Below are 14,316 nucleotides of genomic sequence, written 5' to 3'. Positions count from 1 at the left end.
CCATTCAAGAAGCCTAAATGTTGGTTTGAAGATGTAAGCTAGAGAACAAACATAGAAAAGGTATGTGGGGGTAAAATGTGGGGGTGTTTAGGTGATGCAATGAAAAATAAAATAAGCAGAGTCGCCAACGTAGCTGAATATATGGTAACCAACGTATACTCTTTTCACCACTACCTTGGTACCTTCAGTGTCGAGGATGCAACATCTACTCTTTTCACCACAAAAGAAAGTGTCATTTTCCACATACTCTACAGCTTATAATAATAAATAACATCTACAAGAATGGCCCTTACTTTTAACAATTTCAGTTGCATAGTGGAAAGAAAATATACCTGACGATTACCCTGAGAGAGAGAGAGAGAGAGAGTTCTCAATAAGCTATATAAGCTTAGATGAAAATGGCAACTAGCCATCCTTCTAGGACCTATACAAAAAAACCCCCCCTACCCAATAACCAACTTGTGCTGCACGAGAAATTCACCAGCCAAATTGTATGAAGTATGCACTGGTCTTCCCAATGACGCTCAGCTTCATTATGGGTTTGCATCAAACAATTCAACGACCAGAAACAAATAATGAATTGGTTGATACTTGGTTCCCTTCCAGCTGAAGTTTTCTGACCTTTGCCTTGTCCAAGCGTGCTCGTCTAACGGCTTCTTGGATGTGCCGATCATGGTCCTTCAGCACCTGATCCATGTTCCCTGATGGAACTAGCAATGGACCAGAGTAGTGTATCTTGTGACCCTTCGACCCATAACCCAGCTGAACCAAATACAGACAAGAATAATGTATCAGGAACTCAGAAAAGAAAAAACAAGAGACTAGCTGCTCAAAAGGAAGTACTTTTTTAAACAGCTTAGAAGGCAAAATCAGCTTTACGGAAGTTAACTATTGCAAACCATTCGGATGAAATGTCCTTAGAAGTGGACAATGTACTAGGTTTTCTTTCTATCTTTTTTTTTTTTTTTTTTTTTTTTTTTTTTTTTGATAAGTAGGTTTTCTTTCTATCTATCTGAATACTGAGTACAACGAATAAATGTAACAATTGTGAAAATATGTAACTAGCAAGTAATACCAACAAAAGTTTATGAAGATAATTTATCACAGGTTTCTCAATACATGCATGCATGCATACATACATTACAAACATTCATTTTTTTGATAAGTACATACATACATGAATTATATATATTATTACAATTTGCATAAATTTAAAAGAAAATGAAAAATACTTATCTGAGGGGGGACAAAAACTACTTACGAGAATTGGATCTTTGTTGCTCATTCTTGCATCTTCTTTTTTATTGGAACCTACAATTCCCTGTGTGTGATGCTTTTGATCTTGTTGCGTTAAGAATTCTGAGCTCTCCTTGAAGGATCCCGGAAATCTACCTATAAATTTTGCAACTTCAGGCTGTGAAGAACTAGACCTTTGTCTGCGATCTTCAGACATCCTCCTTGCTTCCACTAAACCTGACATCGTTGACAGGTCAGCCCCAGTTGATATCTTAGCAGCATCATCTAGGTTCTTGCCAGCCTTTGCCCATGCAGCGCGGTGAGCCAGTGGTCCTGAATGGGAGCCTCTCTTGTGATGACGCTCCTGGGGTTCCATGGTTCCTTCAACAGTTTGTGATGGTCTAGGTGGATCAATTGGAAAGCCGGACGCAACTTCTTCAGGATGAGGGTTAAACTTTTCACTCCGGCTCTTAGAATTGGACTGACCTTGTCTTTTCTGTAGTAAAAGAATATGAACACAGAATATAGAGGCATGATTGATTAATAAAGAAAAGAGAAAATAGTTAACAATCGATATAGAATGCTTAAAATAAGGCTTAGACAACTCAAACAAGGTATTTGAAAGAGATTAAGAATATAGTCTTAACGTTTATGAAAAAGAGACACGATCCGACTTTATCATAAGAAAATTTCAATTAAAATATTTTCAAAAGTTGAAATTGGCACTGTAACTTCAGAAAACAATCACGGTACTCATATTGCAGATCATCATGCTCACAGCATGAGGCTGACGATGAATCAATGTCTAGAACATCAAGATGTCATCCAGCCAATGAATAAATGGAACTGGGTCAAAATGGGTGAACAGTGAGCAGAATAAATTTATCATCGACACCTGATTATCACTTGAGTCAATTTCTTTTAAGGATTTTAGTTGGAAGCCTGCACCGCACATGTAATATGGATACAAGATATATCCAATCACCTCAACTTGAAAATGTTCTTTCTCAAAAAGTAAGTTCTTATAAAAAAACTTTTATAGAATCTGCATTGCCAACAGATTAAATAATTATTTTTTGTTCGAACAACTCAAAAACATTTCCAAAATCTTATTGAATATCTATTCCTAAAACTTTCTTCCAGTAAATTTACATTTAGAACGCCATTAATTTACCAAAAGTGCATGTATAACATAGAGAAAAGTAGAGCTATTTCTCTTTTTATTTTCTATTAGTCTTCAAAATTTGTAATTGAGCATGTCATCAAGCGACTAACAACAACTAAAATAGACACGAGGTTACCTGCATTGACAAGACTAATTCAGCATTGGCATCTGGTGCTGGGATGGCTCGAGACTCTCTTGTTCCTCCTCTCCTTTCGAGATCAGGTCTCTGGCCCTTGCTTACTGCTGCTCCTTGTCTGTCCATGTAAACAAAACAAGGTTATTAGTACATATACCAACTCTACTAGCTATTACTTTGGCATTGGCATGAGTGTGATTTAGCTATTGGAATACATATGAACACTATCACAATAATCCACCACAGATTGAAGCCTGAAAATCCAATAGAATTCAGAAACTGGAGCAATAATCATCAATGTCATTTGTCTAAAAACAACAAACTACATGAATCAATCCTGTTCCCCACAGTCAAAGCCAACAAGCAACATTTTTGCTTCCGTACAAGCTATTGATTTTAAATTAGTGCATATTTTACAGTGATGTAGTTCACAAAAGAAACAATCATGATATATATCTTAGAAAATGCAAAAAACTACCGCTGTCAACTCAGTCGCAAAAACGTGATTTGGTTAACGTTTCTAAATTTTAACATGATTTAAGCACAGACAATCCTAAGTTTCAATAAATTCCTTAAAAACACGATACAAATATAAGATACATACACAATACATGGCAACATTAATTCTTTTAAGTATACATTATGCTAATCTTTTATTAAAAGATTAATAAAAGATACTAAAACTTATAACATGTATGCACAAATAATAAAAAAACAAGGAAATTTTGAGATAAATCCCTAAATCAACGCACCAAAATAAATAACACCTTAACTGGTTTTTTTCCTTCCAGTTTTAACTGCACAAATCTTTCGCGAATTTGAAATGGGTCCTTCTGTTAGTTTCCCAGACAAAAATTGTGCTGTCCATTTGTGTAATGTCAGCATTTCTATCTCATCACATTAAAATAATAATTTTATTAAGGAATAAAATATCAAAAATAAAAATTTATTTTTTTAAAAAAAAGCACTGCTGGCCACCCCCATTGGGCCTCGGGAGGGTTGTGGAGGGTGGCTCCCATGGGTGGCCAGCGGTGGGTTTTTTTACAATCCTTTTTTTATTTCTAAGATTTTTATTTCTTAATAAAATTATTAAAGAGTAAAAAAATTATTATTCTAATGTGATGTAGCAAAAATGCTGTCGTGGCACAAATGGACGGCACAATTTTGGCCAGTAATTAAGGGAAGGACCCATTTCAAATTTGCAGAAGACTTATGCAATTAAAGCTGAAAAAAAAAACATTTGAGGTGTTATTTTTTGGCATGTTGACTCAGGGATTTACCTCAAATGAGAACAAAGAAGGCAACAAAGTCCCCATCATGATCAGTGAGGAAGACAAACAGGTCTGTACTTTCTCTCTCTCGTTAAAAATCTTTACAAGTTCTCTCTCCGTATTATGGATATGTATCAAATATCTATGACTTTAATGAAGAAAAAAAATGTTCACCTTCTGGCTTCCTCATCTCGCACTTTTGCATCGAACTCTTTGCTAGGAGGATACTTTGGCAAGCTGGCAGGATCACAAGGAAGTGGTTTTGTCGTAAAGAACTGGAAAACATAAACCAAAAAATAAGAAAAAGAAAAGTAAGCAGCACCACACTACCAAGAATCACAATAACAAATTGCCACATGAAAATAGCATTAAAAAATGGTTGAAACTTTCCCTAATTTACCATACGGTTTCTCTTATATATATATATATCTGTGTGTGTGTGCGCGCCCTACACATCTCTTGTCCATCTTTCTTTTTAAATCCACCATTGAATCTTTGTTTATCTCATGTACAAAAAATGGACAAAGGATAGGCAAAAGAAGGAAACCAAACATTTCTCCAAAACAAAAAAAAAAATGTATGGTTAAAAATTAGAAATATCAAGATAAATAACAATCAACAGTACAACAACAATTAAAAAATTCTATAGGACTTCATTTATCTAAAACTTCATACCTCACTTTTGAGAGCAGAAGCTGCAGATCCGCGATCAGAAGGATCTATGGAAAGTAAAGCCTCCATCAATGCTAATGCTGGTGCAGGGAAATCTTTAAATGTATCTGCAACACAGCGTCTATAAGGTTGTTGGGGCTTAAATATGGTTGCATGGGGCAACTTAGATTTTCTCCAATAATCCTCGGAAGGTGAGCCACAAAGCTTGAAAATTTTATGCAATTGCTCCACCTACAAGGCAAAGGATGCAGAGTTTAGTAATAAATTTAAACAACTAGCCTACATCTAAGTAAGAGAAGCAAACAGGCATGCTTAAAGTGAAAAAGCTGAAAAGAATTTAGGTACATGATTGGTTATAGTACATTATCTACACAATTATTACTGGGATGTCTTTTTCATGTAGCCTCTAATTTGTCTCAGATTCAACATAATGATCATGAGAATTCAGCTAATTTGGGTGTCTATGAGAACACTGCAATACTACCAGATGCCTTCTATAATCATAACTGAATATTAAAAATCAACTCAACACAGGAATCATCTCTTTCGATCTCAACTTTCCACATTCACAACGTTTTTTTAAGGAAACATTCCTCCCTACTGGAACCAAAGTCTCAGGCCCTACTGTTGTCACTTATCTCTGCTCAACTCTTAATTAAGAAAAATATCAGCATTTCACTACAGTTCTATGACCCAAAAAAAAATTGACTCAGAACATTAGACCTTCAAATTGCCAGCAATTAGTAACCATAAACTGCATGCCTTGAAATAGTGACATAGTGATCACTCCTTGTAAGCAAAATTCCAAAAGAAGCTCTTAACAAATACGATGATTGATCCAATAAATTGTTTGGACCTTTAATAATGGCCAAATAGATTAAGCAGCAGATCATGTGTATTAATCCTATTATATAAATTAAAAGCAACAAAAGCCATTATTTCTACATGCTTGGTGGGAAACCCAAAAGAAAAAAAACAAATACCTCGGTTCTTCCAGGCATAATAGGCTTGCCAGCATACAATTCAGCAAGTATGCAACCTGTACTCCATAAATCTACAGCTGTTCCATAGAAAGTGGCTCCAAGTAAGAGCTCCGGTGGCCGGTACCAAAGAGTTACAACACGGCTTGTTAGTGGCTGACTTTGATGGGGATCGAAAAAACTTGCCAGACCAAAGTCTGCAATCTTCAAGATACCATTGTTGTCAATTAGAAGGTTGGAACCCTTTATGTCACGATGCAGAACACCACAGCTGTGACAATGATCAAGTCCTTGTAAAAGTTGCTGCATGTAACATTTAACCTGCACATAGATTAGTTAAATATCAGAACCCAAACACCAAACTAAACAAGCACAAAATAAAATATAATATCCCAGGATTTCTGTATATTAGAAGATAAATTTCCATTAAGTGCTATTTGAAACATATAAACAAGTAACATAATTTGATCTTAATGTCTGGAAATTTATTGAATGGTTACATCACAGTGGACTGCATTTACGGGTAACAAGATGAAAACCATAGAATGAAACAGCAGGGGAAAATTAAAAATACTATAATACCTGTGCTTCTGTAAATTTCAGACCAGGGTGTGAAGCAAGCCCAGCCAAATCATGTTCCATGTACTCAAAGACAAGGTACAAGCTGCAAGACATCCTTGATGTAACTAGACCTTCCAGTTTTATTACATTGGGATGATCAAGCCTACGCAGAATGTGAATTTCCCTTGCCATAAAGCGAACACTCTCAGGTTCCAGGTTATCAAACCTTACTTTCTTTAAAGCAACAGTTTTATTATGTTCAAGGTCACGAGCCATATAAACATTACTGTAAGTTCCTTGGCCAATCTGTACAAAAAAAGGTATCGTCATAAAACAAACCAAAACCAGCCAACAGGAAATATCAACTTAAAGTGGACATCATTAGGTTATAAACAAAAGAAACCAAAGAACAGCTTATAAGAGGTAGATAGAATAATTTGATTTTTTCTGGAATTCTATTAAGCTACCTTACCTCTATCCTACATTAAGAGCATTAGGTAGCAGAATATCATGGTACCCAAACAAGAATGGATAATGGAACAAAAAGAATAACAACCAAACTAGTAATGTATGCGTGTTAATTACATCAAGAGCTCATATTGCAAAGACTCAACCAAACTACTCAAGTGCAAATGTTCATTACTTCAAGAGTTCATACAACCACAACCCAACCTCCAATCCCCCACCCGCCCAAAAATAAAAAAGAGAAGAAAAAATCAATGAAGGAAAACATGCCCCATCTGTTTGGGGTTGCAAATATGAATCTTCTTTTCAAACTTCAGCTGATTGACTATAACCTGAAAAATGGTCATCCTATCTAAACTAAAATTTCCAAAACAAAATGTAGGCTGAGCATCAAAGACACGTAACACCCATCAAAGACAATACCTCCTTTCAATAATCCTTTTTCTTCCAAATTCTGATAACTGTTGATGCACTCTGTTATCTGTTTTCTAAATTTGACCATGTTGTATGTTGATAATAATTCAGATTTATTGATACATTGGGTTTTATGGGCTGTTCAGTACAGTTCTATTTCTGAGTTGACCTTGGAAGTATCCAGTGATAAATTTTTTGATAAGTATAATAACTTTCCTTGCTCGAACCTAGTTATTGATTCTGTATTGCTGTACGGAACAATAACTAGACTGAAGTTCCATTAGTCATGTTGCATTACTGGTACTAGCACCTAATCAGAACGGTACTCTGGAACTTAAATCTATCCTCGGTGAATCCCTAACCCAAATCCTTATCACTACTCAGGCCTTTTTTCTCTTTTTTTTTTTTTTTTTTTGAATAAGCAAACAGTCTTTTTTATTTAGAAGTAATGCTAGAAACTACATTTTTATCCCCACAATGCTGACGTGGCAATTCCAAACAACCTTTGGATCAATCCTTGTTAAAAAAAATATCCAAAAGTTAGTTGGGGCTAGCACGTCCACATTGTATGATAGTTGTAGCCTTGTAGGATAAAATTATGGTATCAATTATATCACCTGGTGAGTTGGTCCAAGATTTCTTCACCGATCTCTGAGGGAGGGTTGGGTATCAAGAATTTGAAGATTTTTAATTGCGCTCTCTTAAGGTAAATGGTTATGGCGCTATGGGGTTGAGAGAGAGGCTTGGTGGAGAGTAGCGTGGACTCTAAATATGGCAGTTTATGGGGAGAGTGATGTTCTCTTGAGCCTGAAAGAGCCTTTGGGTGGGGTTGTGGAATAATATTAGGAAATGGTGGGAAACATTTTCCAGCTTTACTAGATTTAAGGTGGGGGATGGTTCAAGGATCAGCTTTTGGCATGACCTGTGTTGTGGGGAAGTGGCTCTAAAGGTAGTTTTTTCCAATTTATATGGTCTCACTTGTGTGAAGGATGCCTCTATTGCAACTAATTTGAAGTTTTTGGACGACTCCAACTAGTGGAATGTGAGCTTTGCTAGAGCAGCATATGATTGGGAGGTGGATGCCTTTGCTTATTTTTCTCCAAATGTTGCATTCAATTAGAGTGAGAAGATGTGAAGATCAGCTGCGATTGGCTCCTTCCAAGTGTCAAGTCATTTTCTTGCTCTTTGGCTTCTCCTGATGGTAGTTGCTTTCCTTGGAAGAGTGTTTGGCAGACTCATACTCCTTCGAAGGAGGTCTTTTTTGCGTGGTCAACGGCTCTAGGCAAGATCCTCACTTTGGATAATCTCAGGAGGCGGCACATCATCATGATGGACAGAGTTGCATGTGCAAGAGGAATGAAGAGTCTGTGGACCACCTTTTTCTTCAATGCGATGTGACTTCCGCCATTTGGAGTGCTTTTTTCAATCATTTTGAAATGTCTTGGGTTATGCTTGGACATGTTGATGCTCCTATGGCAAGCCAAAGAGTGCTGCAGTGTAGAAAATTGTGCTTAAGTGTTTCTTTTGGTGCTTATGGAGGGAAATTAATTATTGAAACTCTGAGGAAAGGGAGAGGACGCTAAGGAAAATTTTATCTTTGTTTTATGAAACATTGTATCTATGGACAACGGCGTTTGTGTCTCCTCTATTGATTAGTTATAGTGACTTCCTTGTTTGTTTTACTCTTTCTAGTTAGGTGATTCCTTTCGTATACTTCCTGTGTACTTGGGGACGTATTACGCTTTCAATGAGATTGATTTATTACTTATCAAAAAAAAAATATATGGTATATAGCATTACTCTTTTATTTATCTAATTTTTAATTAAGATTTTCACTCTTGAAATTTCCTCCAAATCAATAATAAAATATAAAGAATTAAGTTACAAATTTTATACTTGGGTTGCGCCCCTTTGCGCTTTTGATATAAACATTACTTATAAAAAAAAACAAATTTTATTAAAACAAACAAGTATAGGCATAAAAGGATGTGTATAACATCCTCTCATATAACCGAATGCTTAATAGAGTAAAAAAATACAAGAAAACATCACAATGGGTGCAGCCCAAAGTAAACAGCCTGTAAAATAGAGAATGATGATTTAAGAGAGTTTCATTCAGCATGTCACTAAAATTGGGTTATTCCTCTCACACCAAACTGCTGCCCACATAATACAAACTACAAAGGAAACTAACCCCCAGATCACACCACTCTCACACCTACCAAATTTCCCTCTACAATATGTAAACACCTCCTTTACAGTCCTAGCATCAGCAAAGGGACCCCAAAAACAATCTGCACACAACTCCTTACGGTCCTAGCATCACCCATTGGACCCCAAATAGATATAAGTCTAAATAACCACAATTCCCATGCCACTAAACAATCTAGGAGGAGATGCACTACAAATTTAACTAATTACAAGTGTTATTTCCTATTGGTAAGTTATACACACATCCAGTGGGTCTTGAACCCATGACTGAGCCTCCACCCTCATCTTAGAGGCGGAGGAAGTTCCATTTTAACTAAAACTCATTGGCTTACCATATTACTACCAGTAAGACTACTAATGAACAATGCAATTAGTTAAGGGAAGTCTAAATGCCAGTAACTCACTCAACTCAATCCCTATAGCAACAATTCCCTCTCAGTAATAATAATGATAGTGCCATTGGCCCTAACCAAAATTGGTGATAGGTAAAATTAACAAGTCGTTATTTTCAATCTTTTGATTCAGAAAGTCCATATGAACCACGAGGAAACAAGTTAACTGTAAAGTAGTATATACGCCCAAAAGCAATTTTAACAAATAAATCAATTAATGACTCTACATTGAGTGATTGGACTGATCAATAAAGCAAGATAACATTTTAGAAAAAAATGATCATCGGCATTATCCATAAGCATTATCATGACATAAAAGGTAACGTAACTTTGCAGAGACAAATGACAAAAGGAGCATACTTTATCCAGCTTCTGGAAAGAATCTGCACGCCGTGGAGTCCATCCTCTAATAGCCTCTCCAGCAACTGCGGCCAGCCACGAAGGCCACCCTGCTGCAATCTGCTCCCCTTCTGTAGCTTTTGGAACTGTACCCATCCCCGGATATTGAGCAACAACATACTCCGTCTTCTCCCTCTTCCTCTCCAAATGCTCACTGTGTAACCGAACCGAACCATTTGCTTGCTTATCAATTAACATTGTCCTTCCATCATTACTATCGTATCGATCCTTGGGTCGATGCACTTCCTCCCTTCTTGATGAGGTCACCCTCGATGCCCGCCACTCCGATGAGGCCTTGCTCGATAACCGCTCTCTCGGGCTCTCCTTGCTGTCCTCAATAGCAGAGGGCTTGCAACAAAGGCAACCCATTACGCACCAAAACCACCCACAACAGCAAAACCCTCCTCCTGAATCAATATTCACCCCTCAAATCTTCCATTTTTGCACTACTTTCCTCGTCTTCCATGCACAATATTGACAAACTTAAATTTAAGTAAAAGAAAAATCCCCAAAGTAGTATCTTAATGAAGCATTGAGTTCCAGCTAAACCCCAGTATCACTATCAAATCCAGCAATTCACAACTCCAAGAAGTTACAGTTTGCAACTGGCAGAAACCCTAAAATCTTGAAAACTGTCATAGAAATGAGTGAACCAATCTACAACGCCTTGAAAAAAAAAAAAAACAGTTCTTTTACACTGAAATTACACTTCTCTATAAAACCCCCTACTTCACAACTAATAAAAGTAGAAAAGAAAATCACAACAAATGAAAAAAACCCAAATCCTAAAATCACCCAAAAAAACCTACACAAAAAGACTGAAAACCTTCAATTCACTAACAGTACCTTGAAAATAATTATTCTTGTGCCGTAGAAACACTGTTGCAGGCACCAATTTCACAGAGAGAAGGATTGAAACCTCTAGATAGAGTGATCTAGGGTTTGGATATGGAAGCCATGGATCTAAGGCTCCACAGATTTGAGAGGAAGAGACACACGCAGATGGAGTTCCGGACAACTGAGGAAAAATAAAAAAGAAAAAGAAAAAAAATGAAATAAAAATTATGTGAAAATGATAATGGGGTGAAATTAATAATTATTGGGCGCGTATTTATAGTGTGAAGTGGGAGTAAGTAGTGAGTGTGTCCCGGCAGTTTCCTGGTGAAGAGTGAGAGAGAGCAGTGGGAAGCCGGATGCGTGTAATGACCATAAAAGACATTCTTCTTGTGTCCGATTCTCACGCGCTCTTAGCGGAAAGACGTTTATATTGCCCAATTAATTGAAAACCAAATATTAAGTGTTATTTTTTTTCTTTTTTGGTTTTTTATTTTTTTTAATTGCGAATACCTCGAATTAAGATTTTGTATAATTAGATTATGATCAATTTGAATCAACCTGAATTAACCCATTTAAATAAACAAGCCAATATTTGGCCAACTCGCTCAATCTATAGATGATCTATATAAATTATCTTATATTTTTTTTACAATTAGACTAAAACCCTATATAAGGCTAAAATTCATATAAATTCATTATTATATAAAAAAAATTATTTTTTAAATTCATATAAAATAAAATTCTTTGTTTGCCCATTAAATTTATATACATGTCGAAAGCGGATCAAACAATTCGTGTTTGGGCCAACTCAACATGGTTTATTTATTAAATGAGTTATGTAGATCAGATCGCATAGGTCAACTCAACACAACATGTTTATTAAACAGATTAGTAAACCATGTCGTGTCACTTGCTAATTTAAATGAGTCGTGTCTTGATTAAGGGGTTTAATTCGTTTAACTAAAGGAATCTAGTTCGGATCCGATTTTAAAAGCAGAATCACAATTTCACCAAAATGTTTGATTGCGTTCTTAAAAAATAAAATTTTTCATTCATTGTGTTTTGAAATCATTATTTCTTAAACCGTACATTTTGAAACTGTTAAACAAATGGGCATTTAATATCACCCTACTACTAGGGCTATAAAATAAAAACAAAGTCACTCATGAGCCGGCTCGAGTTTGACTCGTGATCGATTCATCTATTAAGCAAAGAAAGCTTGAACAAAAATGTAGGCTTGTTGAATTATGTTTGAAATCATTATTTTTTTAACTTCACATTTTAAATCCGTTAAACCAAATGGGCATTTAATATTACCCTACTACTAGGGCTGTAAAATAAAACAAAGCCACTCATGAGCATGCTTGAGTTCGACTTCTGATCGATTCATTTATTAAATGAACAATGCTTGAACAAAAATATAGGCTCATTTAATTATGTTTTGAAATCATTATTTTTTAAACCGCTAACTCAAATGGGCATTTAATATCACCCTACTACTAAGGTAGTAAAATAAAATAGAGTTGCTCATGAGCAGACTCGAGTTCACCTCGTGATCAATTTATTTATTAAACAAACAAAACTTAAACAAAAATTTAGACTTGTTTCTTAAATAAGCTGAACTCATATAAACTCGTCTTAAGTTGTATAAGATCGTATAACTTTATTTTTATTATTTTAATAATATTTATTTTAACTTTGTAATGATAACATATTAAATATTTAAAAATATAAAAATAAATTATCTTCGTAATGTAATCGGGATAGCTTGAATTATTGTAATTGTGAGTCGTAATATAGATATATGTATATTTGTGCGTATATGAGTAGGTTTATGTATATGATTATATATGTGTGTGTAATGAATGTATATATATATAAACTTGATATTAAATTATTTAAGATTATGGTTAATTTATCTAATTCTACAAATAATAAATCATAACAATAATTAAATAACTAATAATTAGTATGACTTTGTCCCCAAGAGATAATTCAATCGGTTGGGACCACGCCTAATGAAGCGGAGGTCACTAATTCGAATCTCTCCCCCCCCTCTTGTGCGGACATATAAAAAAATAATAATAATAATTAGTATGACTTTACAAAAAAAAAAAAAAAAAATCACTACGTTACTTTATATATTTAATGAATAAATTAATTTAGTAACTCGTGAACAAGTTTGAACTCATTTGAAAAATAAATGAACATAGTTTGAATAGATTATCTAACTCGAGCTTGGCTCATGTTTGGAAAAAAAATTAGACAAACAGAATTTGAACATTCAATACTTGATTTGATTATAGCCACACTACACCAAATTTAGATTCACATAATGCATATGGTATGATAAAAAATTTCTAATCATATTGTGCACTACCCGGCAAGTCTTTGTGAATAACATGAAGGAAAATAATAAATAAGAGAGGCATAAATTCAAGAAACTTAGAAACCTCTCGAGGGGGTGGATAAAATAAATTGGGACACAGCCTTTTGATAAACTTGATAAGAAGATGGGTGTAGGGGTGATAGTTAAAGATGATAAGGGACTTGTCCTGGCAACTATGTGTACTGCATTCCCTTTTTATTACTGATCCAACAATAGTTGTGATAGTGGCAGCTTGGAAGGCAATAAAATTTTGCATAGACCTAAAGCTTCAACGAGTAATTATAAAGGTAGACTCGTTGAAAATTGCGCATGCTTGGTAACAAAAAGGCTCTTGTTGGAGTCGATGTGGTAAATTGATCGAAGATAACTCGAACTATGTTGAATGGTCTTCAATCATGATTTGCAGGACATCTCATAATGGAATCAAATGCAAAAAAATAGCTTTTTACTTATCTTTAAACCAAGCGTAAATGGAGGATAGTCTTATTTTTATCTAAAATATTATACTTAGTGAGCAAAATAATTCTGAAAGCATGACATTTTCTCTCTAAAACATGAAGTTTTCATCTCATTTTTTTTAATCATGTTGTGCACACAAATTTGATGAAAAAAAAGAACTAGAGGAGTCCCTTATTAAGCAGCGGGTATAGTCACGCGCTCCCAAAGAGCGTCCATATATGACGACTTTGAGTCTCTCTCTCTCCGTGGAGTTTAGAGAAAAGTTGGGCGTTGTTTACCGCATCTGGTCGTTGGCTTTTCCGCACCTTTATCGGTTTCAGTTTACTTCATAAATAGTGTTAGGTGGGTGAATTACCTTCCAAAGTAAATGGCTGTGGTCCCTACACAAAATTTTTATCTTTAACTATCTGATTAATAATTAATCTTATTTTCCAATGAACGGACATCTATTTCTAAATCTGGAATTATAATGGGACCAACCGAGGACATGTTCTTTGACCTTCTTCATTTCCACAATGACTCAATAGGGCCCCCCCCCACATGTCTTATGCTTATCATTATTATTCTCATTTTTTTTAAAAAAAAAATCTTTTAAATTGGGTCAAAAATCTATAAAACCATCATATCTTCATTAGCATACGAGAAATACGTGATTTATTAATTAACATATTAGAAGCACTTGATTTTTTATAAGAGAAAAATATAAAAATTGGTTCGTGTTGTTTATTT

General features: G+C 35.1%; 1 protein-coding gene across 3 annotated transcripts; it reads right to left on the bottom strand.

The window, feature by feature from the left end:
* Nucleotides 1-130: 130 nt before the first annotated feature.
* Nucleotides 131-11,037, bottom strand: LOC132173409 (probable serine/threonine-protein kinase At1g54610). Of its 3 annotated transcripts, none has more exons than XM_059584905.1 (9): nt 10,749-11,037; nt 9,864-10,309; nt 6,043-6,327; nt 5,464-5,781; nt 4,484-4,711; nt 3,983-4,083; nt 2,538-2,655; nt 1,262-1,732; nt 131-762 (listed from the first exon to the last, which is right to left on the bottom strand). In XM_059584905.1, the coding sequence occupies exons 2-9, from the start codon at nt 10,269-10,271 to the stop codon at nt 556-558; spliced, it is 2,136 nt and encodes a 711-aa protein (XP_059440888.1). In that variant the 5' UTR covers nt 10,272-10,309; nt 10,749-11,037; the 3' UTR covers nt 131-555. The 3 variants fall into 3 exon arrangements, with proteins under 3 accessions (XP_059440888.1, XP_059440886.1, XP_059440887.1); XM_059584903.1 differs by having other exon boundaries at nt 9,864-10,568; nt 10,749-11,036; XM_059584904.1 differs by having other exon boundaries at nt 9,864-10,534; nt 10,749-11,036.
* Nucleotides 11,038-14,316: the final 3,279 nt, after the last annotated feature.

This window comes from Corylus avellana, chromosome ca3, assembly GCF_901000735.1.
Source record: "Corylus avellana chromosome ca3, CavTom2PMs-1.0".
Classification (NCBI taxonomy): Eukaryota; Viridiplantae; Streptophyta; class Magnoliopsida; order Fagales; family Betulaceae; genus Corylus; species Corylus avellana.
Note: the sequence above shows the minus strand (reverse complement) of the source record. Positions and strands in the feature narration are given on the sequence as shown.

Excerpts from the sequence above, each read along its gene's own strand:
- LOC132173409 (XM_059584905.1), bottom strand. The coding sequence starts at position 10,271 with ATGGGTTGCCTTTGTTGCAAGCCCTCTGCTATTGAGGACAGCAAGGAG. Across the intron at positions 2,656-3,982 it reads CGAGATGAGGAAGCCAGAAG|ACAAGGAGCAGCAGTAAGCA; the intron begins GTGAACATTTTT and ends TTACATGGACAG. Across the intron at positions 763-1,261 it reads GCAACAAAGATCCAATTCTC|CTGGGTTATGGGTCGAAGGG; the intron begins GTAAGTAGTTTT and ends TATTTGGTTCAG.